At 44.2% G+C, this 27,806-nt stretch overlaps 1 protein-coding gene across 6 annotated transcripts in view; it reads right to left on the bottom strand.

The window, feature by feature from the left end:
- Nucleotides 1-26,376, bottom strand: part of TLK2 (tousled like kinase 2) — a 35,251-nt gene extending 8,875 nt beyond the window's left edge. Inside the window, exons 1-14 of one of the 6 annotated variants that reach the window (XM_053363695.1) lie at nucleotides 25,930-26,376; nucleotides 20,098-20,180; nucleotides 15,609-15,680; nucleotides 15,083-15,152; nucleotides 13,331-13,374; nucleotides 12,892-12,987; nucleotides 9,496-9,663; nucleotides 7,283-7,378; nucleotides 5,544-5,636; nucleotides 4,986-5,096; nucleotides 3,828-3,964; nucleotides 2,909-3,061; nucleotides 1,362-1,428; nucleotides 420-517 (exon numbers count right to left, since the gene is read on the bottom strand). In XM_053363695.1, the coding sequence (XP_053219670.1) occupies nucleotides 420-517; nucleotides 1,362-1,428; nucleotides 2,909-3,061; nucleotides 3,828-3,964; nucleotides 4,986-5,096; nucleotides 5,544-5,636; nucleotides 7,283-7,378; nucleotides 9,496-9,663; nucleotides 12,892-12,987; nucleotides 13,331-13,374; nucleotides 15,083-15,152; nucleotides 15,609-15,680; nucleotides 20,098-20,178 (1,286 nt within the window). In that variant the 5' untranslated portion in view covers nucleotides 20,179-20,180; nucleotides 25,930-26,376. Of the gene's footprint in view, nucleotides 1-419; nucleotides 518-1,361; nucleotides 1,429-2,908; nucleotides 3,062-3,827; nucleotides 3,965-4,985; nucleotides 5,097-5,543; nucleotides 5,637-7,282; nucleotides 7,379-9,495; nucleotides 9,664-12,891; nucleotides 12,988-13,330; nucleotides 13,375-15,082; nucleotides 15,153-15,608; nucleotides 15,681-18,336; nucleotides 18,414-20,097; nucleotides 20,181-24,936; nucleotides 25,029-25,511; nucleotides 25,531-25,722; nucleotides 25,802-25,929 lie in introns of those variants that run through there. The other 5 variants (XM_053363696.1, XM_053363697.1, XM_053363694.1 and 2 more) reach the window with 5 other exon arrangements.
- Nucleotides 26,377-27,806: the final 1,430 nt, after the last annotated feature.

Raw genomic sequence — 27,806 nt, 5'->3', positions numbered from 1 at the left:
AGCTTGGATACGGAGACTAGGTAGGGGGTCTGGGAAAGGTATACAGACAGGAGTGTTCTGGGAGGGCTGTGACTGAACCGGGAGAGGTAGCTCTTGTGGGAATACAGGCTACATGGGTCTCAGTATAACCAGGAGGGGAGAGTTCTTCTAGGTACTGAAGAATCCCGAACCATTAACAAGGGGTGAGGTGATCCCTTGAGTCTGTTACACTATTAAGAAGATCTCAGGTGTGGGGTGGTTAAGAGAGTGAGTAACAGAGGAGACATGCTCCTTGCTCATGAACCAAAGTATTAATCCGTGACATTATTAATTGTTGGTATTAAGTGGCAAGTCCGCTACACACTCTTAAGCAAAAAAGACATATTGTAGCGATTTGGTGCCTAGCCACTTTGGGCAGCTTTCTCATGCCCAATACTCACTGTGAATTATCTTCATTATGTATCCTTTTCAATTCCCTGATATGTAGATTTCTAACCCTCTCTAACCGCTCCAGTTCTGCCTGGATCTCTGCTTCTTCCTACACAAAGAAAAACATCACTTTAACAGCTATACCAAAAGTTAAATTTAAACTCTGTATACCTGACGAAAGGAACATGTTTGTCTTGAACAACAAAGCAGTTGCAGGCAGGGGAAAAGTTAAGCATTTTTAGAGATTCTAATGGTGTTCAGAAAATGTACATGACTACTATGGCTTTGAACTCCTAAAATTAAGGGTTGTATCTTGTTCCTCCCTGTCGCCCCTGCTGAGATGATTCAATGTGAATCAGTTATAGTAAGTACGCCTTCCATCTCAATAAACATGCTTTTCTTGTGAAACAATCCTCAGGCCTAGACTTTTACTTCTCTGGACTAGATGATAGTGACATGCTCAGCACAATCAGGGCAAAATGACTCAGAAGATCAGTCCTTTGTGGACAGAATACAGTGCTACTAGAACAGGATTGTCTGAGCAGTGTGGAAAGCTCTAGTCTATTTCACAGCTACTGGGCTAAGAACTGAGGCACTGGAAAGGAACAAATGCCACGGACAGTTCTATTTCTTATTTCATTGCTATGGGAATCAACCTGTTCAAATCAGTGCTTTTCCAATAGTGTGTTGATCAAGCTCATCTGATTAAGCAAAATGAGACGATCAGTAAAAAGAAAACAAGCTTCCCCTCAAAAGAGCTTGCCCGTTGCTCCCAATCTTCTCCTGCAATGTGCACAAGCGAGAATGTTGTTTATAAGAGCTAGTATTTCGGTCACTTCAAGGGGTGTTAGACTGCTTTGGGATTAATGCTGAAGAGTCATACAGACACAAAACACAAGATGGCAGCTGAAACCACTGCCTCTCTGAAGTCATTTTGCAATACAATATTTTACCTTTTTAAGATGTCCTAGCCGGAGTTTGAAGATTTCCTCCTGTTCATGATATTCTGCTAACGTTAACCTGCACGTGCACAAAATAAGTGGTCCAAAAGATTACTCTGAAGAACAAATAACGGGATAAAGGCAGGTGACAAAAAAAAAAAAAAGAGAAAGGCCTGGGACCCATTCCTGCTTCCCCTTTTCATTTTTGTAACACTTTACTGGGGTTTCCTATGCCTACTGAATACAGCAGAGTCAGGCCACTGGTTCAAACCCAGCCCAATATTGTCTAGTATGACTACCAGCACTCCAAGGCAATCAAGGCAAGTGTGTTTCCCAGCTCTGCTATGAATGTCTTAAAAAACAACAACAGAGGTGCCAAGGATTGATCGTGTGTGTTTCACTTAAAAATCTTATGCTTTATCACTGAACTAAGTCCCCTCTCCTCTTGTGCTTGGCATCCATCACTCTGCCCTTCCAAGCATTAAGGGACTGCCCCAACTAAGCCTCCACACTTACTAGGGCACAGGTGGGGAACCTCCTTCACCCCTTGCCCAGGGATGCATTCCTTTGGGATTAATGTGTAGGAGGCCAAATGCCAGCACAGGGTGCTAACACCACCCCAGACATCTATCTATCCACCCCCTTCCTCTCATTCACACAGATCCTCCGTCTTCGATTTATTTCCCTCACCCATCTACAGAGAAACACCCCCCCCAGCCACCTAGAAGATGTTGCTCTTTTAAGGAAGACCCACAATGTAGCCCTTCTAAGAAGCTGTCTGACTCTCTGTTATTCTAAGCCTCCCTATCTGCTTGACTTCAAAAGTGCCCCCGCCCCGCCAAAAGCACTTGCTTTTCCCACTTCCTCCTCCAGGCTAATCACTATGCTTTTCAAAGAACTTTTGCATCTCTCTCTGCAGGAGAGGTGCTGAGCAGAGGGACACGGGCAGATTGTAAGGGCGTGGTCCTGAGTGTCATTAAACTGAGCCTTTACTAGGCAGAGTACAATATCTGTCTCGCCAGTTTTCGTCCATCACTTTATGAGAGGTACAGTGGTACCTCTAGTTGCGGACTTAATCCATTTCAGGGTGCCGTTCACACCCCGAAAAGTCCACAACTAGAGTGCCTCTTCTGCGCATGTGTGCGGCGCAATCAAGCGCTTCTGCACATGCGTGAAGATAGCTTCTGCGCATGTGCACGTGGCGAACATGCCACGTTCATAAGCTGAAAGTCTTTAACAAGAGTGGAACGCAACTAGAAGTACCACTGTACTTACTTTGCATGATGTGGAATTCGATGTGTGTACTTGCACAAACAGAAGTACCTTTTCCAATAGAAACAAGTTTGTGGCTGAGGCAAAGCCAAATATTAACAGCAACACTTTCAAACCAACTACTAATTATTTTAAAACAACAGGTGGACTGCAGAAAAAAGGCTCCATAATTTTGTATGTTTTGGGGAGATCTACTGTGGAAAACCTGAGAACTTCACCCACAAGCTATTCTCTGCATTTCAACTGACTCATAGAAAGCAACCTGAATTTTTTTCTGCAGCACTTACGTTTCATTTTCCGCTCCATTTGTCTTGTTTTTACGCTGCTTCTGCTCATTGGTTGCTGGAGGGGCCTGCCCCATGGCAGGTGGCTTCCGCTTTGCTAACATTTTCCGTTGCCTTTCTATCTCTTCCCTTTGGGAATTTATCCTCTCTTGTTGCCTAAACAAAAGCAGGACATGCACACAAATTAGAGAACAAAATATAATACATGACACAGAGAAGTGGCTCATCTTCTGCATTCCTGGGCAAGCATATTAGAAGCGTTGGTTTCTGGTCATATTTGCTACAACATACCATATTCTATGTTATAGAAAACATACAACCCTGAATTTTTGCAATTTATAAAACTTGGGACAAGTGACAGTGATGCAACTGTTGTGATCACATGAATACCACACTATCAGGAAAGGGGCAATGGCAAGTTTTATAAAGGTGTGATGGAGGCCTGCACATGCCTTGACTTACTCTATCAAATTTGCAGGCTGTCACCTGCTACTCCTGGTTTTCACCCTTATGATACTGTACATTTAAGTGTTAGAATGCCTCTTCATGAGGCAATGTTTACTGGGGCATCTACTGATCAGTGGTAAATGCAGGTGTATCTCAACATATATTTAAGATGTGTTATTGTATATGCAGTTCTACAGCTCATGGCTTTGTGCAGCAATACTATTACTTAGCAAAGTACATCCCTCCCCCCCAAAAAAACAATTTAGCAACTCTGTCCGGATTTTGGAAATATGGCAACCCTATTGTTAAGTATGTCACCTGCCCTGAGTCCTGGCAAACAGGGTTCTTTTAAAAATATACACGTTTTGTAGAAGCACCTTAGTTACATATGGATTCGTGAAAAGGACAAGTCAAGTAACTGCCTGTACACTTTGCCGCCATGAGAAAAGGCAGAAGTTGCAGTTACAGCACTTACTTGATAAGGTTCTGGAAAGCGTAGCCATCTGTCCACTGCTCAGTGTAAGACGCTCCGTGCCGCACCGTAGCAAAGTGACCCAGTCTCAGCCGATCCTGCATACTCTTATCTCGACATGCCATCTTTTCCTGCTTTGACTAGGGAGAGAAGGATAGTATGAATCAACGCTGCCACAACTGGGGTTCACCACACTGCTAGTCAGTCAATGAGGACCGAAAATGTGAACGATGCAAAGTTTAACACTCCTCAAGTGTAGAAAGTAGTCTGTCATGTGCAAACCTGTGGCCTGCATATGGTCCCTTACATGTGGCTTAGCAACTGGCTCTTTGTAAAGAAAGAAAAAGGGCTACATACACACATTCAAACCAAAAGTGCTGCATGCATATGCCTGGGAGGGAACAAAATGGGAGATTTCCATCAAAATGAATTGTAGCTTATAGCCTTTTGAATACAATTCAAGCCAGGGCCTTTTAGGTCAGAGCTGAAGGAGGAGGAAAAAAAGTGGCTCTTTATCCATGCATCAATTATAAACAGCAAGAGATGTTCTCAATGGCTACCCCACTGTAATAAATGTCACAGCCCGAGCCACACTGTCTTCCTGATGCAACACAGCTTGGTTTTGAGGTTTGGCAACTTTCACTGCTCACCTCTCTAGTATTGTAAATGTCATTACAAATTTGATTCCACAACCCAAAAATAACTTTTGGTGATGGTGAGCATTTGTTCTAAATGCACCTCCATGTGACAAGGTCTGAATTAGGATTTTCAGCGGGTCTCCGGGATATAGCGGAGGTCACTAGGAAGAGGCATACTCAAAAGCAATGCTCATAAAAGATGGTGGTAGTTATACTACAATAAAAATTTGGAGGGGGACTGTAGCTCAAAAGCAGAGAAAGTGTTTTGCAGAAAGTGCCAGGGTGGACTCAAGCCGATCTGACTCAGTATAATATAGGTACCTTTGCATGCATGTCCATATGAGTATGATAAAACAATGTCCTTGTGGACCCAATACATTTGTGCAATCCTTACTCCGATTAATGTATGCAAGTTACAGCAGGATACAAGTTTCAAGAAAATGCACAGAACTGAAGGGCTGGGAGGAGAGAAGAGGGCAAAGGTGAGAAGGCTGTAAAGGGCAATTCGGAAGCCAAAACTTACCTTTTCTATAAGAAGCTTCTTGCTCATTGTCACACATCTATTCAACCGTTCTTTGTACTTCTCAAGCATTTTCTGTTGTTCATCTATCTGTCGCCTTAAGTCACAGTTTGCCTGAAAATAGAAGGAATCCTAAGCAGGTAGCCAAACAGAGAACAGCCCAAATCTCACCTGGATGGCAGGCAGGCAGAGAGGGAAATGATGAAGATGCTGTAGATGTCAAAATATAGTACCAGAGAACATAGAAGGCACCACAGGGTTCAACTGTTGGGCCATGGAGGAATTTTAGTCATTTCACATTTGTATTAAGTGGTGTAGTCATAAGAATATATATATATTTTAAAGGGTTCTTTGTTTGAATAGAAAACAAATTCTTCATTGGAATAATCAGGTTCTGCAAGAACATGGTTGGGTGCTTCAAGAAATCCTAGCCCATCTACAATTTAATCCCATTATACTAACAAGTTCCCTATGTTATAGATACATTCTCTCACTTTACATTACCGCTCTATGCGTTAAAAAAGTATTATTATTTTTAGAAGAGTTTACAGGTGTACTTACTCTCAATAGGTCATCTATCCTGCCTTCTTTCTTCTCCAGGTCAGAGTTCTTACTGTTTTCTAGTGCAGATATTTTTTCTATCGTGAGATCAGACTGCAGGAAGAAGAGGTAAAGAGCTCAATGTGAAAAATCACCCAAAAGGTGATTGGGTGTTTTAGGGACAGAAAAGCATGTCAAACACTAGTCTTTTGTTCCTTCATGACCAATGAATGGAACAACCTAAGATTATGGAGAAAATGTTTTCCCTTACAAAAAGCAAACCAAAACATCAGGCAAATGGTACAACTGGAGCTGAAATCTTTCCACATCTGTCATAAAAGCCTTCTCTAGTCCCTAAGGGGGAAAAAAGGGCTGAGATTTCCCAAGTGTAGCAAAGCTGGCAAAACTCCATTCTAATCCCAGTGATGTGGGGTCATGGGGGGGAAAAGCAAGCGACAAGCCATACAGGCCGGGGAACCTGTGGTCCTCCAGGTGTTAACCCCCATTAACCCCAGACAGCAAGGCTAATGGTTTGGGATGGTGGGAGATGTAGTCCACCATCATCTGGATGGCGCAGGTTCCTCACCTTTATCTTAGGGCACAGTTTGTATTCCCTGAAACTTTGTGGGGAAAACAGAATCACACCACTGTCGCTCAGCACACTAAATCTATAAAGGGTAGGAGAGGCAGGGTGGGTAGGATTGTGTGTGGAGCTGACATGCCTTGCCTATGAAGATTTTAATCACGCTCCTCCCAAAGTGTGTTACATCCGTACAAAATGGTGTGCCTTTGAGCAAGCCACTTTCCCCTCAGAAAAGCAGCCTACCTTTCAGGGGGTATTGGTCTCTTTCTGCCTATTTTCGGTTGGTCACCTTTCCAAAATACAACACTGCCACAAAGCTTAAAAACTGAAACCACGGCTGGGTTTCACAAGATCCTCTCGTCTTCAATGAGAAGATCAGAATCTGGGGACTCATTTCCCTGAAAGGCAGCTTGTCCACCAATACCAAATTTCCCCTCCGTTATATAACCAGAAGGGTGAGTTCTGGGCAGCTGTCTCACCTCCACAGCGCAATGGCGTAGCCCCAAAGGCTGGGGACCCCTCACTGAACATCCCAGACTCATCTACAATTTAAAGGGACTCTGCAGCAGATGCACATGGGATCCTCAGCAGAAAAATCCATCTGAAAGGGTCCTAAAAGTTTGAAAGCCATCATTTTATACGGTTGCCCTGATCAGAGGCCTCTTAGTACGAATAGGAATTTTGAAGAACACATGGAAATCCCATGTGCAGGCAGATTCTTTCTTTTGGGGATGGTGATGCATATGTTGGAAATGCCAGATGCAGATCACAGCACTCAGAATTGTTCAGACAGCGTGCACCCATTTTGCAAAAGGAGTCAGGGTTGAAGGACAGCAGCATTTTAAAATAAACAAATGAACAGCAAAATAAAAGACAACTTTGTCTACCATTGGGGGGAAAAAGAAGAACATGACAATGGTGGGAGGCTGGAGGCAAGAAAAATAGCCTCTCCTCTGGAAATTTGCTGACCAAAACACATTGTTTTGAATAAGCCAACAATATCCCTAAGGCTGAAGGCACTTAGAAGAAAACAATTGATAATGGAATAAACATTAGCCTTCTTCTGGCATAGCTATGTCACTACCTCATTGCCCTCCATTATTTCTCCAATGATACGTGTTTGACTCAAGCAAGATACAACACAGACATTGCAGTACGTTGTTCATCGTTTTTATACCTGTGTCTGTTTATGCTGGACGGAAATCTGTTTTTGGGAGGTGCAGGAATGCTCTGTGTTCCCTGAACCCGTTGAAGAAGGACTGCCTTGCTGGGCCTGCAAGAAAAGGAGTAAATGAAGGACATGGGCTGTAAATTAATAGGATGGCAAAGCATTATGTCAAACACACACTCTTCCCGGCTGTTACCTAAGGTTAAAGAAAGCAATCCTATCTTGCCTAGTTGAGTGCTGTCAATTCTGATAGGCAGCAGGTTTCATATTTCCAAGGAAATAGAATTAACATTGGCAGTAATAGAGCCAGGGTGCTGCAGGCTCCCTCCCCTATTAAGAAAGGTAGCTGTGTTTGGGATTTTTTATTTTACAGAAAAGGCGAGTAAGCGGTGACATCATATAAGTTTATAAAGCTATGCATGCCATGGAGAAAGTGGACAGAGAAAAGTTTTTCTCTCTCTCTTGTAACGCTAGAACTTGTGGACATCCAATGAAGGTGAATGTTGGAAGATTCAGGACAGAAAAAAGAAAGTACCGTATTTTTCGCTCTATAAGACGCACCAGACCATAAGACGAACCTAGTTTTTGGAGGAGGAAAACAAGAAAACAATATTCTGAATCCCAGAAGCCAGAACAGCAAGAGCGATCGCTGAGCAGCGAAAGCAACAATCCCTCTTGCTGTTCTGGCTTCTGGAATAGCTGCGCAGCCTGCATTCGCTCCATAAGACGCAGACACATTTCCCCTTACTTTTTAGGAGGGAAAAAGTGAGTCTTATAGAGCAAAAAATATGGTACTTCTTTATACAATGCAGTTCCCACAGGAGGCAGTGATGGCCACCAACTTCAAAGGCTTTAAAAGAGAATTAGACAAATTCATGGAGCGCAGGGCTATCAATGGCTTCTTGCCATGATGGCTATGGTCTCCACTGTTGGAGGCAGCAATGCTACTGAATACCAGTTGGGAAGAGTGTTCTTGTGCTTGAATCCTGCTTGCTGGTTTCCCATAGGCATCTGTTCCGCCACTGTGAGAATAGGACGCTTGTCATTGGCCCGATTTAGTAGACTCTTTTTATGTTCTTATGTTTAAAAGTCTGTCTGATCACATGCACGGGGCTAGGTCCTGATTAAGTCACACTTTATTTCCATTAAATCAATGGGATAAGCTAGTCATGACTAATTACATCCCCTTGATTGCAATGGGACAAAATGAACAACTAACTACATCTGGACCCAACCTACAGTTAAGATGATTTAAAAAGCACATTAGAGATCATTTCCAGGGAAAGAGCCAAAATGCTTTTAAGAAAATGAATTGTTTGTAAAGTCTTGAAAGCATTTCTTTGCCAAATGCCTGGGGTCTGGGGCAGTGACACAAAGATTTAGCTATTGGAGCTAAGAGGCTCGAATGACAACCCTAGAAATGCAATTTGCTTTGCAATTAATAAGCCTGTACAGATTCTTTCTATGGATGCATTTCAATGTGGAATCTTAGGAGACACTGCAGAAAAGAGGGGTGTGTGAATCATGAGAAATAAACATTTTAAAGTTGAAGCACTTGGCCTTCTAAATAAGATTAGGTTACATTTCACAATCTGAAGATGTAATTGTCAGAGCAAAGGAGTACACAACTTGTTCAAAGCCAAGAGCTACCTTGGAAGCACGTCACAATGCCATTTTGCCCATTTTAGTTGCTACTTGCTAGTTTAATCAACATGCCGAACTTATATGTGATGGCCACTGAGCCACTGCTGCAAAAGAACTGACTATGCTACCCTATCTTGAAGTTGAAACCATTAAACAACGAAAAAGTCTTTCAAATCATGAGAACTGGAAAAGTCGTAATTCTCTAAACTTCAATTTGTGTTCCATTTAGAAATGGACAGCTCCATTTCATCACCATGAAGGGATGGGAGAGAGGTAAAGCAAGGAAAATGGGAGGGAGAAGAGGCCCCAGAGAAAGGAGTACCTCAAGGTGGGGTCAATGAAGTAGGGTTTGGGGGAAGAATACTTCCTAAAGAAAAAGAAAAAAGAAAAGCTAAAACCGTTTGCTAGTTTTGCTGTCACAAGCTGCAATCACTGACGACTAGAATTTGAAGAAAAAGAAAGAAAACTGAGATTCTAATAAGAGGGCCATACAGATGGGGGGGGGGGAATTGTATGCTATCCACCCATGTCAGACCCGCTCAGACCCCCTTGAGTGTGGCCATTAAGACCATGCTCACCGAAGAAAATGGAAAACAGAGGCTTGCACCCCTCTGGGCCAGCTGCTCGCCCTCTAGCCGCTGTTTCGCCAGCATCGCCGACACCAGCGTTGGCAGAGCAGAGTGATCCTCCTGCAGTTCCTTGGCTGCGCTGTTGTCTACCCCGTAAAGCGGCTGCTCCATTCGCCGCTGTAATACATTTAAAGAAAACCACAAGATACTTTGAAGAGAAAAGAAGGAGGGCGAGGTAGGGTCATAGATAACAAATCTGATCCATGCATTAGTAAATACGGCAGTTTGGAAACAGCGAGGAGAAGCAATGGGAGGGAGCGAGGAAGCATGTGATCTAGCTACCAAAAGCGGTGCCATTACTACTAGGGAAATAAAAGACACAGTCCCTAATGCCTTTGCACCTTTTTGGGCACAATGGAAACCTATGGTATTATGGAGCCTCAGACTCACAGGCTTCCCAAACACCTCTCCTCCAAACGCTACACCACAGACATTTAGTTTTATTGCTGTATTGCTCTTACTGTTAAGAAGCTTCTCCCAATGTTAAACCAAAATGTACCCTCTCTTAAATGGAACCTGTTAGATCTTGTCCTGCTCTCTGTGGCAGCAGAGAACAAGTTTTTACCCTTTCCTATAGAATAGTCTATCAGGTAAAGGAGTGTTGTTATCACATTCTGCCCCCACCCGTCTCCTCTTGTCCAGGCAAAACGTGTCTCTATGTATTGAATGAGAACAGAAGGGGGAAAGGCATCACAATATGATGGAAGAGACTGCCAAGCATAATTTCTCTGGGTTGGTGCAAACTTGCAACATGGGCCCTCCTCTTACTTACACACACACACACACACACACACACCCTGCCCCCTGATTTGTCTCTTTTGAAGAAGTGACAAAGAAAGGCCTCAACTCTTTAAAACATGTAAGGTTGATTGGTGTCATTCAGCTTCTTTTAGTTCCCTTTGCTTAATTGTCTTACATTTCTGGTTGCTTGATCTGAATGAACAGCCAGATCTAGGTTCACTGGCATTAACAAATATGCTTTAGTCCTTTCCCCCTGTTCATGAATGACGTCTAGAACATTGCCAGTTTTCCTATACGTTGAAATAACATGGGGTCTATTTATTCTCATATGTTTGGGAACCTGCAAATTCTATCAGTATTACTTGACTACCACTGCACCCAAATTTTGTTTGCCACATCCTTGTTCACACTTCCTGCCTGCACAGGAGGGGACTTGTAGTTTTTGAGATAGTGTGGCATACCTCTGTCTCTCAAATGACATGAGATGAAGTTCCCTATCATTCTAGAGGGGGGCCTGGAACAACAGCTCACTGTTACTTGTTCTAGCACTGCTTCTGATTGGCTCTAACGCTTCTTACAAAAACTAGGCATATTACAGACACACAGATACAGAGAAATAAGCTTGGATGAACATCATGCATGATCAGCACTTCACCATGAGGGGGGAAATGAGGCTAGTCCAGGCTAGATCCTCTACACCCAGTAAAGTGTGCTCATCTCTACCATGCTCAGCTTGGGCCCTGAAAAAACCAAACCCAAACCTTGCAAATGTTTCCTATAAAAACAGAAAACAGGACATCCTTCCAATGATATATGTATACAACATTGGGAAAAACATACACCATACCTCCTAAAAAGGATGAAGTTAAAAGCCAACCCTGCCATTTGTCAACACGCATGCACATAACAATTACACACTTGCTCAGTCTACATGTACAGAATGACTTTTTGAGAATATTATATCCTGCAGAAGATAAATGTGCAATTGAGGTTGTAATAAACAATTCCTTTTCAATTCTTCTAGCTTAGTAAACTGTAAAAACAAGTACTAGATTTGGTTTTATAAGGTGTCTTTATAAAAAAATGATTTATTATGTGCCCTCTACAAGAAGGTTTCAGGGTGGGTTACAGCAATATAAAATGCAGCTCCAAGACAGTTTGAAACAAATTACAATCACAACTAGGGGGGGTCTTAAAAGTGTCAACAGATAGGGTAAACAGGTGCGACTTCAGCGTACAACAAGAAAGGTGCCAGATGCACCTATGTGGGGAGGGAATTCCACAATTTACGAGCTGCCATCCCCCTGCCACCTCCACCAACTTCATCATTTTATTTGTATGCCCCCTTTCCATAGTTAGAAGCATGGATTTTCCACATCTCAGATTACCTCTGTCAGCTCAGAAGGCTGTAATGCAGTGAGGTGGATGCCACACCAACAAAATTCCTGTTCCGCCCAATGCCACAAACAATCCTTCAAATTCAGACACAGTGTGGACTGTCCTCCTAGTGAGGATGATTCTGACTCTCCCTCACCGCCCCTCTGACCTGAATGGTGCTGCAGCAAGTACCCAGTGGACATACGTAGCTGCAGTAGCATAGGGCCACCGAGGTCATCTGCCCAGTTCTCAGTTATGAATGCCAACTCAGCCCCTGCTATTAAATTGTGGACAACAGATGTTTTATTCTGGACAGACTTGGCAGTTACCACCACCACCAGGTGAGCTGACTGGCAACCCCCGACTCTGAAGCACAGCAGGCAAAGGAGAGGGAGCAAGGGCTTTGATGTAACAAGCACTCCCCACCACTGTATATCTCTGTTTGCCTCCATATCTACCTCCCATTCCCCTCTGGGGCAAACCTATAACTTCTCTAACCTGCCTCTTCTTAAACTTGTTCCTGAGCAATTTAGAATCCTTTAGAAAAACCTACCAAGACACAGAAAGGTATGGTGACGTGGTCAAACCAAACCTCTTTGTTAAATTATTTGTCCTAGGATTAGTAATGGTACTTCTAGCTCAAGCTACCTTATGACAAAATCACACACATAGGTAGACACACTTGTCATTTCTGTGTAGTTATTTACAGCAATGGATAACAGACACTGCCATTAAATTTTACATGGGCAGGAGAAGGAAATGCAGTGCTAAGAAGATTTCTATCTTGCCCTATGCCCTTGAAATGTTGAGTCATGCTGGTTTTCAACTTTTGATTGGCCTTCATTCTTCTAGAAATATAGTTCCTGCCACATCTTGTTCGTATGTATGAGCCTCCTCCTTTGAAGATTACCTGCTGCCTAGCTACTGCACAAACACCTTAATCAAACAGAGCCCAACACTGGGTTAGACAGACAGCAAAGACAGCGGGAGTAAGAATTCAGGTAGAGGGAATGTTAAGGGGAGCATTTAGATCCCACCCCCTGGACCCTGGGAGCTTTGCACTACCACCAAGCGTTTCTGAACCACCACCTATTAGGACTGTAAACGTTGCTTAAATTTAAAGCTCAAAATGAGATTTAATAAAGCAATATATAGAAATGATACCCTTTTCAGGGTGCCACATTACTCACAAAAGCCCACATTCTGTCCCTTCAAGCGAATACTTACAGGTAAAGGATTTGATAAGGAATGCTGTGGCGATGATCGTGCAACAGGTGGCACGCTTCTTCCAGGACTTGTTCCTGGACCGCTTCCCCCAGCAAACTAAAATTTGGAGGGGACAAAAAAAAGTAGACTAGTAAGTTCATGGAAACACTGTGGAAGTTTCACAGAGCAAAGCACACTGCACAGGTGCATAGAAACTGGGGCACAGAAAACTATGCACACAAGGGAACAGCTACAATTAAGATCTGGTTTTTTTTTTGCCCTAAAACTATATTAAAAATATAAAGAAGACAGTTCCCTAGAAAATTTAGTCATTTAACTGCAAGGGCCTCCCTCTTTAAGATGTTTACATATTATTTAGAAGAGTCCCTGTCTCTAACCTACATGGAAAGAATTTGCAAGGACGTCATTTTCTGAAAAGTTACACGTAAAACTGGCTTACCTCAAAATAATCACTAATTTTATGTCCCCTTGGAGTGACTTTGCCTGGAAGGAAAAAAACAACAGGTGGTATTAAGCCTTCAAAATCAAAATATTCTCATGCTTCAGGGTTTAATTCTTCTTTTCAAAAATTGTCTTGGTTTTGAGATAAGAAGGGAACTGGGTAGTACCAAAGTTTATGGATGTGCCTGTTTATTATAAGGGAATTTCCAGACTCAGCTATCCATGTGCTGTAGCATTCTGCTCCTCTTAACATGTAAGACTCTTGATGTTTTTTGTGAGGGGAAAAAAGGATCCTGCACAGCTGGCTTCCTTTTTAAAGTGAGGATTGTGCATGTACTTTTCATGTAAATGACAGCTACATTTTAGGAGGACTCCCTCCTCACACTTTAGATGGTGTGTGTCAGAGTGGTAGACCAGAATCAGACAGAGCCTCTGTGTTGATGTAAAATAAATACCAATTAGGACCAACCTCTGAAACGACACAGTTCGGGGATAGTTACCTAGGGACTATCTGAAATGTAACACTTATTCTCAAAGATTCTCTGTTGCTCCCCCAAAAGCATGTTGGAGAAAAGGAGAAAGACATGTGTGCATGTGAGCACACACAGAACAGCAAAAGGAGCAAGTGGCAATGGTGGTACAACTGACAAGAGCTCAAAGAATGTGTGTGCATGAGTGCAAAGGTTCTTGGAAGAGGCACATAAAAGAAACTGAGGATGGATGGGGGAAGGCATGGTAGAAGTGGGTGGACAAGGAGCAACCATAATGGGGCCTGAGAAGGAAGTGTCATCAGTATGGGCCACGATTCCAGACTATGCAAAGGTTGCTCCATATGATTCTTGGGATTAGGTGCTTCTGGATGCTTTGTCAACACCAAAAATGACCACTTAAGAAAGGAAGCATCAGAAAGGGAAATTTTTTACTCTTCCTCACAATTTAGGTCTACATTCTCCAGTATACCAACTTCTGATGGATTCCTAAGGGCTATTTCAACCATTATTATTATTTTTACATGGAAGTACTTCAGTGCCTCAGGGACGCGGGTGGTGCTGTGGATTAAACCACAGAGCCTAGGACTTGCCGATCAGAAGGTCGGGGGTTCGAATCCCCGCGACAGGGTGAGCTCCCGCTGCTCAGTCTCTGCTCCTGCCAACCTAGCAGTTCGAAAGCACGTCGAAGTGCAAGTAGATAAATAGGTACCGCTCCAGCGGGAAGGTAAACAGTGTTTCCGTGCGCTGCTCTGGTTCACCAGAAGTGGCTTAGTCATGCTGGCCACATGACCTGGAAGCTGTACACCGGCTCCCTTGGCCAATAAAGCGAGATGAGCGCCACAACCCCAGAGTCGGTCACGACTGGACCTAATGGTCAGGGGTCCCTTTACCTTTACTTCAGTGCCTCAAGTATTGTGAAAATCATGTGTGATAGAGATGTGTGATCACTGCAAATGACTATCTTTGCCAAGCAGCCACTGGAAAACCATGCCCAAACGTGACATGTGCATGTAGTGAAACAGATGCAGGTGAACATTGCAATAAGACCGCCTCAGGACTAAAAATGTTTGTCTTATAATGCAGACAGCAAATTTTCCCTGAAGGGAAGGGTGCTGCTCGAAGCTCAAGATCATAACAAGTTGCCCAATACACCTTTGAGTCAGACTCATTGATATCAAGGGAAAAGAGAATTCTCAAACAACTGTGCTCATTACTGAATGTTTGGGGATCTTAATTAGGGGGCCTAAAGCACAGCTTACCTTGGTTGGTCTCAAAGGATTCCCCTTTTCTCTTCCTGTTGCGCTGGTCATTCTGTTTTTTTTCTGGAGTCTTAAGGGGGAGAAAAACAAATCCCAAATCAATTTCTGCACCTATCTCAGCATCAAAGCACACTAAGAAATTCAAAACCCTCTGGCAGACTTCTCAGTTTGTAAATACAGAGGGTTATGTTTCCCCTCTTTGATACTTTTAAATGCAACCGTGGAACATGAAATCAGTGACCACTGCACCCCCACTAACAGCAAGTATTACACCTAAAATGAATTAACTCCATTAAGGAAGACTGCAAGGCACTTGAGAGTTAAGATCACTGCCTTGCACCTTCCCGAGGGCTAAATTGTTTGAGTTTTGTTGAGGCTATTTGCATAGCAGGGAATTAGAGAGTCCAAAAGGTGGCATATTTTCTCCTGCTGGAATGGAACCCTATTTTCACATAGTTGACAGTAATCAGGTAACTTCTGGTTTGACCCCAGGACAGGCTGTCCAGTAAGCACCAGGTTCACTTACTTCCAGCTCCTTGTCACTTAGTGAGCCCACACTGCACAAACTCTGATTGGAAGATTCACTGTTCAGGGGCCCCTGGCGAAATAGACAAAAAAGCGAAAGTATTATTTACTTATGCTGAAAATGGTTATAACTCCCCAGAAAAGCATCTCTCTCTCACTTTCTCTCATGCGCGCGCGCGCGCGCACACACACACACACACACACACTCAGACTTGTTGCATCCCTTTTCAGTGCAATGAACTGTCTACAAATGAGAAATTAAAGTAATCATCTCTTTCTTTGGTGCATTTACAAAAAATCTCAGTTCTAATGCTGGACAGCATAGTGCCAAAACCTATCACAGGAAATTCTGTTGGTGCTAACTAGCTCCTGGTTTCTTTGCACATGTGCAGTTCCCTTCCCATATCCAATTCTGGTACTGGATGCAAAAAGTATTTCCAGGGTACCTACCACCTGAACCAAAGACTATAAATCAGGGGTCAGCATACTTTTGCAGCAGGGGGCCGGTCCACTGTCCCTCAGACCTTGTGGAGGGCCCAACTATAGTTTTTTTGGGGAAAATAAACGAATTCCTATGCCCCACAAATAACCCAGAGATGCATTTTAAATAAAAGGGCACATTCAACTCATGTAAAAACACACTGATTCCCGGTCCGTCCATGGGCCAGATTTAGAAGGTGACTGGGCATCCGGCCCCCCGGGCTTTAATTTGCCTCCCCATGCTATAAGCTTAGGATGAAACAAAACTTGCATTTACTTGGTTAAACCTGTTTTTGTAAAAACTGATGTAAAAGCTTTTAAGGAGCACTGGTGACACAAGGACACTTGCATCCTGACATTATGTTGGGCACCACTGCCATCTGTTCCTAGTGGGGGAAGGGTGTTATATATTTAAACAGATTTCTTGTCCACCCTTTACTACAAGATCGCAGGATGGGCTACAACCATGCATTAATTGTACAATATTAAAATCAAATCAAATCCTTTAAAAGAAAAAGATCAAACAGTACACCAAACAGGAAGGTGGCATGCCTATTATATCTATGCTGAGAATAGATACACAAAAATTGAAGGACCCTGCAGTGGTCCTGGGAAAACGAAAAACATTAATCTCTGCATAGCCATCAGAGCATAAATATGTCTCCCATTACCAACAGGAGTCTCAAGCAACAGGAATATTCTCACCTAAGTGCCAATTCCTATCTTTATATACAAGGAAGAATTGGCTACAATTACACAACAAACCTAGACAGCATCTTAAAAAGCAGAGACATCACCTTGCCAACAAAGGTCCGTATAGTTAAAGCTATGATTTTCCCAGTAGTGATGTATGGAAGTGAGAGCTGGACCATAAAGAAGGCTGATCGCCGAAGAATTGATGCTTTTGAATGATGGTGCTGGAGGAGACTCTTGAGAGTCCCAGGGACTGCAAGAAGATCAAACCTATCCATTCTTAAGGATATCAGCCCTGAGTGCTCACTGGAAGGACAGATCCTGAAGCTGAGACTCCAATACTTTGGCCACCCCATGAGAAGAGAAGACTCCCTGGAAAAGACCCTGATGTTGGGAAAGATGGAGGGCACAAGGAGAAGGGGACGACAAAGGACGAGATGGTTGGACAGTTTGACTAAACTGCAAGAGGCAGTGGAAGACAGGAGTGCCTGGCGTGCTCTGGTCCATGGGGTCACGAAGAGTCGGACAAGACTAAACGACTAAGCAACACACACAACAAACTGTACAGTAGAACTGCACCAGATGCCCAAGCACTGAATAAAAATGTCCTCCTGGTTGCAGAGAAACACACATGAATACTTTGGCCTTAAACTCCAATCAGGTGGTATACTTGTGTCTTGACAATGTTACTTCAGATGTAAGATGAGGGCCTCACATAACTAACCCAAAAAATTCTTGCAGATTAATACATCAGGGAAAAGGCTCAGCTCGGCAAATAGGGCTAGTTCTCCCTAAGTTCCTTTTCAGTTCACACATAAAAGCTTATCTCACCAACCATATCCTATTCATTCAAAAAGTCTTCAAAAGATGGTGGACTTATCTGTTTTTTAACAACAATTTGTGTATTTTTAATAACGTGAAGTTTTCCCATAATACCTTTGTAATACCGTGGGAATGTTTTACGTTTGGGAGTCTCAGACGGAACTGGCTGGCAAATTTAATTGTTAAAGTAAGGTTAATGTTGACATGCAAGTCAGCGCACAGACTATTAACAGAAGATTTACAAAGACTTGAGAGACTATACACATGAACCAACACCAGTGAGATCTTTCAAAGAAAGTGGGGGATTTAGTTCATCATATTTCCCTTGAAGAAGTTTAGAATAACTACATAAAGGAACATGAAGCTCCAAAACATACACAGTGGCTAGGTTGATTTGTGTTAAGTACAACATTTGCTAGTGATGCCCACCTGGTGCCATCATTAACACGCTTCCAGCTCCAGGTAAAATCTCTCTACTCCCAGCTACTTGACAAATGAAGATGATATTGCTGTCTATTGATGGTACTTTTTTTTGCTGATGCTCTATTAGATTTGTTTGTATTGTATGGTTTTTACTGCAATAGATTGCTCTTTTTTCTGATTTTATGCTTTGCATTTTGCTTTCTCATTTTGTAAATTGCTTGGAGACTTTTTACTGCCGAACAACTAATAAGTTGAAATAATAACAACAAAATGTATACACTATTATTATTAATAAAATACCAAAGTAGTACCATTTTAGCCATCTCAGGAATTTGAATCTTTTTCTTTCTTTCTTTGAAGTGGAGCAACCTGGACCTCAAAATTAGACCTAAAATTAAGATAAGAAACTGTCCCTCAAAGAGGTAAGGAGGCATTGCCAATTCCACCTTCATTGCAGTCATGTGAACCAAAACTGCATGACATTCCTGATTGTCCCCCAATTCCCAGCTGGTTTTTTTTGGCGGGGGCACAAGACTGTCTTGTTTTATTAATTCCCTAAATGTTTTCACTAAGAAAGCCCAAGACGCAAGCTTAAAAAAATTTTCTTGAAATACTGCACAGCCAAATGATAAGCTCATGACAAGATTTAATGGAGCAAAAATGAATACGCTAAACTTGGCTGCACATAAAATCAAACTTAATGAAACCCAAAGCGAGTGATGACAGTTCCAAATCAAATATGGTCTACAAAAACTTTGTTTCAACAATCCTCCAGTCCAGGCATAGGTGAACTTGGCCCTCCAGATGTTTTGGGACAACTCCCATCATCCCTAGCTAACAGGACCAGTGGTCAGGGATGATGGGAACTGTAGTCTCAACACATCTGGAGGGCTGAGTTTGCCTATGCCTGCTCCAGTCTATTATTAGCAGACTAGCAACATGTCTGTGATGGGAACTATGTAACACAGACTTATTTGCTACCTGCCTAGGGTGAGCAGCAGCTGTCATGGATAAGCACACAGATAGCAAGGGGTTGTATTCAACTAAATCCTACTCAGATTAGCCCCACGGATATCAATGAATCTAAATTAGTTATGTCAATTAATTTCAATGCGTCTATTCTGAGTAGGAGTACCACCCAAGGATTATCGCATGCAGGCTCTCCTCTAGCCTCAGAGGACTACCGCACTCACCTTTCACCAACATTTGCATTTATATAATCTGCATCTACTGTAAGAATTTAGAACTATGAAGAACTGGTACCAGTTTACCTTTGATTTTGTTGTTGCCTCTTCCTTTTATTTTTTATTGCATTATACTATAAGACCAAGAGCAGGGGTTGTAGTTTTTTAATCTTTTCGAAGCACCTATAAAACCTGAGGCACTTTGAAAACCAATTATAGTTGTTATTGTCGCTGAGGCCTGTTTTTCTAAGAATCCCAAGAATGTCAGGATCCCATTTTTGCAACCAATTCAACATGCAACTCCATCCATAAAAATAAGATGGAACACAGAGCGATTCAGTCTTGAACATTTAGTTTGGATGATGTTATGATATGCTAGTGAAAACAGAAGAAACCTGAGAGAACTGGAGATGGCTGACGGAAGAGAATGCCATCAACATTGATGTGGGATTTAAAACAAAAAATGAAAGAAGTTACCAAAAGCAGATACTTGATATAAGGACAGAAAAGAAACTTTAGTTATAGGAATGTCTAGCATTGTGTGAGAAGGTAACTTCTCAAGCTTCCAAGATAAGTTCATTACTCAACTGATAAAAAGCATTCAACTTCTACTAATGCTCACTGCTCATATATTATGAAATTTTCACATCAACTCCAAAACAAGCTGCAGAGGTCATGAAATGCCAGATTATTTTCGAAGTATGTTTGATTTATGAACATTTAGAGGTCATACATACATTTTGCTTCAGGAGTGTTCTCCATCCCCATGACAGCAAGCAAAAGATGCCAAAAGTTGACACTTTAGATTATTAGAAGTCCACCAAGCATCAAATGAAAGGTTACTGAGTGTGCACATGCTTTTGGTCAGTGAGCTGTGCTGATACCAACCTTTGCAACGCCAGCTCCAGTGAACCTGGCCTCCAACAGTTCCTGCCGTCGTGGGTCCAGGCTATGCAATTCTTCCATCATATCTGCCAACAATGATAGACAACACAGTGTATAAGTATCCAATGCAGAGATAATTAAAGCTTGCCATTATTGGGTTGAAGTCAAAACATTAATATAAGGAAACATTAATAGCATTAACCAATCAAACATGAAGGGGTATATAGTGATACAACACTGTTGTTTTAAATGGTGTCATTATAACCAGAACTGTGGGTAACATTCTTATTTCTCCAATAAAATTATTCCCGGCATTGTTGGGTGGTTTCTTTGTGTATGAACTAACTACTCTTCCCTTACTATGCACAAGTGAATGTGATTTAATTATCCTTCTCCACATGGATCAAGGGCAAAGTTTGGATACCCAAAATTCCTTTCTCTCTCACCCTAGTAAATGTCTGTGGAACAAGCATTTTTAACATAATATCATTAGTAGCAACCGCATAAGATCTCCAGGAATCAAGAAGCTGAGATGGTAAGGGAAAATGCATAACAATTCACTACTCCTAAAAAGAGAAAAGATGCACTATATATATTTTTAATTGCTTCAGTCCCATATCACACATACAGGACTGGGTATGTTCATTTCTGAAGGACCTGTTTGACCCTAATATATTCCTCATTCTGAGAAACATGTTGCTATCCCATGCTTTCCTATGAAGAGCAAGAGAACACTGAAGATACTACATTTGCAAATCACACTCTGCCAAAGTAGCAACATGTGTTTCCACTGGCAGCTCAAAAGTACTGGACAATCTCCGTTCATTAACCACATTTCACATCAAAACACTAATGGAGAATAGGACATGGGGCTGGCCTTTCTATTCCACATACAGTTGTACCTTGGTTCTCGAACAGAATGCGTTCCAGGAGTCCATTCGACTCCCAGAACCATTCAAAAACCAAGAAGCAGCTTCCGATTGGCTGCAGGAGGTTTTCAATTGTTCGGAAGCCGAAATCTACGAGTTCCAAGGCGTTTGGCAACCAGCGTACGACTGTAAATATACTGGAACCCTATTTTCCTATGAATATTGTATCTTGGAGATTCTGGTCCTCCATCAGTGTGGCACAATTCTTCAGTTTGCTGATGGGTTCTCCTCTGTGTTCACGTGAAGCCACTCTAAGTAACTTTCCTCTGAAGTTGGTTAACAATATCTGGTCCCTTATAAACAATTAAACATACACTAACAATAAAGTCAAACAAGTAAAACAAACGTATTGTGTTTCAAAAAGTTCACTGTCAACCTAACTAGTAAATATAGCTAATAAAATATTTCATTCCTCTTTACAAAAGTCAGAGATAATACATATGCGTTCGCAGACAAAACAGTCATTTCCTCAGTGTAGAGATAGATCCTTGACCGTGCATTCTTCTACCCTACAATTTATAGACCAACCCCTCAAAAGTTACGCTAAAAATATCACAGAAATGAAAACATTTATGGATAACAAAGGGACAAGGTCTATTTTCTTTTCAATTCCCTTTAGCATCTTCCCAGACAGATCTACCATGAGCTTGACCGCTGAAGGGTACACAACCAAACACTAAAACAGAAACAGAGGCCACAACATGGGTCAGATAATAGAACTGTAGAATTGGAAGGGACCACGAGGATCATCTAGTCCAACCCCCCTGCAATTCAGGAATCTTTTACCCAACATGGGGCTCAAACCCATGACCCTGAGATTAAAGATTTCATGCTCTACCGACAGAGCTAGCCTATGTGTATAGCAAGAGTTCTTGGGAGTTCTTGAAACATTTCAGACTAGCTCAGAGGAAATACTAAACTATAATTAAAGGAATCTTTGGGGACGCGGGTGGCGCTGTGGGTAAAACCTCAGTGCCTAGGACTTGCCGATCGTATGGTTGGTGGTTCGAATCCCCACTGCGGGGTAAGCTCCTGTCTTTCAGTCCCAGCTCCTGCCCACCTAGCAGTTCGAAAGCACCCCTAAGTGCAAGTAGATAAATAGGTACCGCTTTATAGCGGGAAGGTAAACGGCGTTTCCGTGTGCTGCACTGGTGCTGGCTCGCCAGAGCAGCTTCGTCACGCTGGCCACGTGACCCGGAAGTGTCTCCAGACAGCGCTGGCCCCCGGCCTCTTAAGTGAGATGGGCGCACAACCCGAGTCGGACACGACTGGCCCGAAAGGGCAGGGGTACCTTTACCTTTACCTATGTTTAATCTTAAATACGGTAACGGGGGGAAAACCAACTTCATGCCATAGTTTATAAAGATGGCTTGGTTCCACAAAGCATAAAGGTAACCATAGTTTAGGGTTCATATGCAATGCCAAAGCAGAAACTTCCAATCTCCTTTTTGCGATTGTGTCAAAGGCTAGGAGGAGAAAAGCCCTGAAGGAGGCCAGGCCAGTTCCCATAAGCCTAGACTATGGTTCAGGTAGTGTTATAGCCCTTAAATGGAGCAATTATTTAATAATTGATTGACAGAACAGTAGAAAAGCAAAGTGCATCTGACCCTATGACTCACACTTTTCCAAAGGCATTGTTTCCAGAACTATTTATTCGCTTTCATTTCCCCAACTAAAAGTTAAAACACTGAATCACTCTGGACTTCTAGCACATGCCTAGAAGGAACATTCCTGAAGACCACCAACACCCTTTAGAAAGAGGAAGGGGGGGGGACCAGCTACTGACTTCACATCAGTTGTTCTGTTTGCTCTCCATTTTGTCCCCATTATCACTTTTCTAGAAGACTGCAGCAGAAGAAAAAGCATCAAGTGGAATTTTTAAAAATCACTAGTCAGGGAGTTTTTAACAGCAGCCAGGATAGTTAAAGGACTGCTTTCTCCCGCTCATTAAGATATTTGGGGGAAGACTCTTCTGAATCCTGCTAACATCACAGTTGTGTTTGGCTGGGATACAGCTGCAGCCAGATTTTGAAACTCCCTTCCCAGGGAACCTCATTTCCCCATTTCTCTTTAGCATTTTACAGTGGTACCTCGGGTTAAGTACTTAATTCGTTCCGGAGGTCCGTTCTTAACCTGAAACTGTTCTTAACCTGAAGCACCACTTTAGCTAATGGGGCTTCCTGCTGCCGCCGGAGCACAATTTCTGTTCTCATCCTGAAGCAAAGTTCTTAACCCAAGGTACTATTTCTGGGTTAGCGGAGTCTGTAACCTGAAGCATCTGTAACCTGAAGCATATGTAACCCGAGGTACCACTGTATTTACTATCTGTTATCTGCTACCTCCTTTTAGCTGTTCAATAGTTTTGTTATCATGCTATCAACCACTGAAATATTTTAAAATGGAAAGGCTAGTTGTATATTTATAGCGAGGGTGTGGAACCTATGGTCTTCCAGATATGGTTGCACTACAACTTCCATCATCTCTAACTACTGGTATGCTGGCTAGGGCTGATGGACAACTCCACTCAAGTCCAACAACATATGGATGGCCACAGGTCCCCCATCTTTGACTTATAACAGATAAATAAGACGGCAGTGCTGTTGTGTTGCTGGTGATAGTCTGAAGAACATGTCAACAATATGACCATACAGCTACAACCTTAGCCACACTTTACTTTGAAATATACATATCAGTGCAAGTGATGGGACGTCCAAATAGGCTTATTTTTTATCACAGTATCTATTAGAAGGAAGAAAATGGTTCTAATTGAGTATGCTTACAAACATTCCAAAATCTCCCAACAAGGCTTCTAAAACAACTCAATAAGCTACAAAGGAACCAGCTGGGAAGATAATGAAGCATTCATAATTATTAAAAGCTTTCAAGTTTAAAGCAGCCACACAAAGGTGGGTTTGTCACCTCAAGGACTTCTGAACCCCTAAAGTGGGCGGGCATCTGAGAAAGGCATTTGTGCATGTTTTAAACAGACTTCTGATCACTTTCCCCTCAAGGTATGTTAAATTCCCTGAAGTGGGAATTGATCGCTGAAGAATTGATGCTTTTGAATTATGGTGCTGGAGAAGACTCTTGAGAGTCCCATGGACTGCAAGAAGATCAAACGCATCCATTCTTAAGGAAATCAGCCTTGAGTGCTCACTGGAAGGACAGATCGTGAAGCTGAGGCTCCAGTACTTTGGCCACCTCATGAGAAGAGAAGACTCCCTGGAGAAGACACTGATGCTAGGAAAGATGGAGGGCACAAGGAGAAGGGGGCGACAGAGGACGAGATGGTTGGATAGTGTTTTCGAGGTTACCAGCATGAGTTTGACCAAACTGCGGGAAGTAGTGGAGGACAGAGGTGCCTGGCGTGCTCTGGTCCATGGGGTCATGAAGAGTCGGACACGACTAAACGACTAAACAACAACAACAACAAGCATGTATGTGTGCAGAATGACGATAAAGCAAACAAACTGTTGTTTCGTGGCATTATATGAAATGATAAACGAGTACGTAACGTCCCTCAATTGAGTGTCCCCCTCGCCCTGACTTCTACTTCTTGCTATTCCAGCAGACACATTTATTTCACTTTGTAACCTCCAATCCCGCTCGCTTTATCCTTGACTTCTCAAGAGATGGCCCTACAGTTTAGGACCCAAGACCACCACCTTGTTGGAATTTACAATAGTTAAAACAGGAGCCAATGACTCTCCCCACCCAGGCAAGTGACACCCAGGCAAGCATCCATCCCCTTACTCCAAGCCTTACCCACTTGTTCTTATGGGATGGGACCACCTCTTTTACTCCAATGGGGAGTGACAGAAGAGCACCCCTTTCCCTTCCTGCTTTAACCCCTGCTAACCTATTAACCCCCCCATTTTTATTTTTATTTTAAAAAAGCAGTAACAACCCCTACCCACACTTCCAGCTGTGGCGACTCCCACCCGTGGGGGCCTGCCGTCCCCAGAGGCCGCTGACATCTCACTCTCCCCTTGACCGGAAAACAAAACAATCCCCTCACGACCAGGCCCAAGGAGGCTCGGCACCTGAGACCTCTAGGCCCGGCCGCCCACCCACCCACCGCGCCCCGTTCACTGACACGGGTGGGCGCGACCCTCTCCCAACCACGGAAAGTTACCAAGGCAACGGAGCCCCCCCACCCCACCCAGCACGCGAGAGGGAGGCTCTTCCGCCCCCCCTCCCCAACCGACCAGAACGTTCCCATAGCAACAGCCCGGGCGCGCTCGCCAGCCCCCCCAACTCGCCCTTATTTTAAGCCCCCACCGGGCTTGCAACTTCTAATTAGGCAACGTAGGCCAGTCTCGAGGCCTACACGAGAGAACGGCCACCACGCGCGTTACCTCTCCCCCCCCCCAAAAAAAAACCCCACCACACGTCGCCCTAATAAAAACAACCCCACAGTAATATGAGACACCCACACACCCCAAGGCCTACAGGGGCATGTATGGGTCCGTCCCCCCACAACGTTACCATAGTAACCCGGGCCCCTTTCCCGAGGTTGGGACACGGGGGGGGCGCACTCGCCCTTCTTCCGCGGCGTTGCTATAGCAACCGATAGGGCTGGGGGGGAGGCGAGGCCTACACAGACCGTTGACCCCCCCCCCTCAAAAAAATAAAATGTCACCAAGTGTAACGGCAACGGAGCTGGGGGTGAAGGAGAAGCCCCAGCTGCAAGGCCTACCTACCCCTCCCTCGGAAAGCGCCGCCGCCGCAGCTGCACCTCTTCCCCGACCCTCCTTAGGCCTACCAGGGGAAGGCCGGCCTGTTCGCCCGGCCACGGCCTGGATGGAAGGGCGGCGGGGGAGAAGCGAGCCTCTCTCTTCCCGCAGCGCCCGTCCGCAACGTGGGACCGAGGCAAGGGATGCCCGGGACGCGCGGTCTCTCTCACCTGTGGCGGCGGCTCGGCTGGGCTTCGCTCCTGGGCCAGCCGGTTGGTTGGTTGCAGGGCCCTTTTTTGCCCCAAGGAGAAGACGGGGAGATGGAGAAGGAGGGATCACCGGAGGAAGGTGGCGGTGGGAGAGCAGCTGCTCCTGCTGCGCCCTCTCGGCAGATACCGAGAAGGGAGAGAAGCGAGCAGGCAGGCCGTAAAATCCCCGGCCTCGCGTAGGCTCCCCGCCCGGCCAAGGTAGCCTCGTTCCCGAGAGGGTTGGGGCTCTCCTCCTCCTCCTCCTCCTCTTTTTCCCCCGAGGACGGGATTAGGGATGGGTGGGTGGGAGAGGGGGGGGGCGTTTACCCCCAAAAATGCTATTCAGGTGGGGGGGTTGGTTGCAAGTTGCGATCAATGGGGGCGGGGCAGCCCCCCCACATTTCACTTTTTCTCCCCCCCCCCAGCTCTCGCCTATACACCCCCTTCTCCCCCGCCCCCCTTTACTTAGGCTTTTTTTTTTTAAGCCCAGCCCCCGGATCGATTGGTGCAAGGAGAAGAGGTGTTGGGGGGGGAACCACTTGTGAAAGCACGTGTTGTCTCGCGAGATTTGCACGGGTGGGAGGTTGGTGTGCGGGTGCGCGGTGCGCGAGGTGGGGCGGGGGGGGGAGGTTGAGTCGGTGGTGGTGAGAAAAAGGTTGGGGGAAGGGGAGAGGTCAGTGCAAGGAGGTGCTAAAAACCTCGGGGTGGGGCGATGGGAGGGCCCGGGCTGCATTGCATTGCATGTGGCTTTTAAAATTTTATTTAACCCTGCCTTATTTGCGGGCACCAGGTTTTGCCAAAGGCGGATGGACACCCCCCCCCTCTGTGGGGATTGTTGCAGAATCCAGGACCGTGTCCGGCCTGACAGGTGGAAAAATAATTGCTGAGTCAGAGCTTTCATCAAAGGGGGGGGGTCATGGCATGGAGACTTCATTCCTTCTTGGGGGTCGCAGAAAAAACGAAGAATGGACCCATATACTGGGCGAGGGGGTGTTGGGGTACACAGAGGAAGATGTTTCGCCTGTAACTCAAGAGGGGGGCGTGGTCGCCTTTGTATAATAGGGACTTAAGGTAGGTGGGTATTTTTTCTGCATTGTGGTCAGGTGCAGGTGGTGGGTTTGTCTCCAAAGGGATGGGGGTCTGTGTCTCGGGGTGTTATTTGCAGAAGGGGGGCGGTTCTTGTGCTTTGGAAGCTTCAAGGCGATTATATATACAGTTCAACCGGTGTGTTTTTTCATCTGTGGCATTGCGGGAGGAAGTGAAGGATGCGGAAGCGTTTGAGCTGATTTGTGAGCATGTGGGGGATTTCTTGATCCGGAGGAGAAAATGCGGGTGTACAAAAGGCATGAGGTGGTTAGTAGCTCACAACAGTCCTTTACATGATGTATCTCAAAAGCCGATCAGAGCGAGTTCAATGGAGGTTGCTCCCAGGTAAGTGGGTACAGGATTAGTTGGGAGATGAATGGGTGTTTTGCCTTGGAAAGTGTCATGGAAAGGTGTAGACATCATGGGGGAAAAGCAGGTTGAATCACAAGCAGGCATGTGGAGGTGCTGGGGTGTCAGGGAAAGGGTATATTTCAAAGGACAAGGGTTTGTGTGTGTGGCTTCATTTGCCGGATCCAGGAGAAAGCCCAACAATGCAAGACAAGGTTAATTTGTGGGATTCAGATATAATTGTGAAACAGTGGCTTAGCTATTGCTAAGGCAGGAGTGGGGAATGCCCAGTCCTCCCCATTTAGCCTGAGGCCATTTTGGCCAAGCCACACCCACATTGGGTTTGTTGGCACCAGTCCAAGATTGTGTCAAATGGTGCTTTCGGTGGGGCTTCTGAAGACTCTGCAAGGGGGGAAAAAGGTCAC

Source organism: Podarcis raffonei, chromosome 13 (assembly GCF_027172205.1).
Source record: "Podarcis raffonei isolate rPodRaf1 chromosome 13, rPodRaf1.pri, whole genome shotgun sequence".
In the NCBI taxonomy this organism is placed as follows: Eukaryota; Metazoa; Chordata; class Lepidosauria; order Squamata; family Lacertidae; genus Podarcis; species Podarcis raffonei.
Note: the sequence above shows the minus strand (reverse complement) of the source record. Positions and strands in the feature narration are given on the sequence as shown.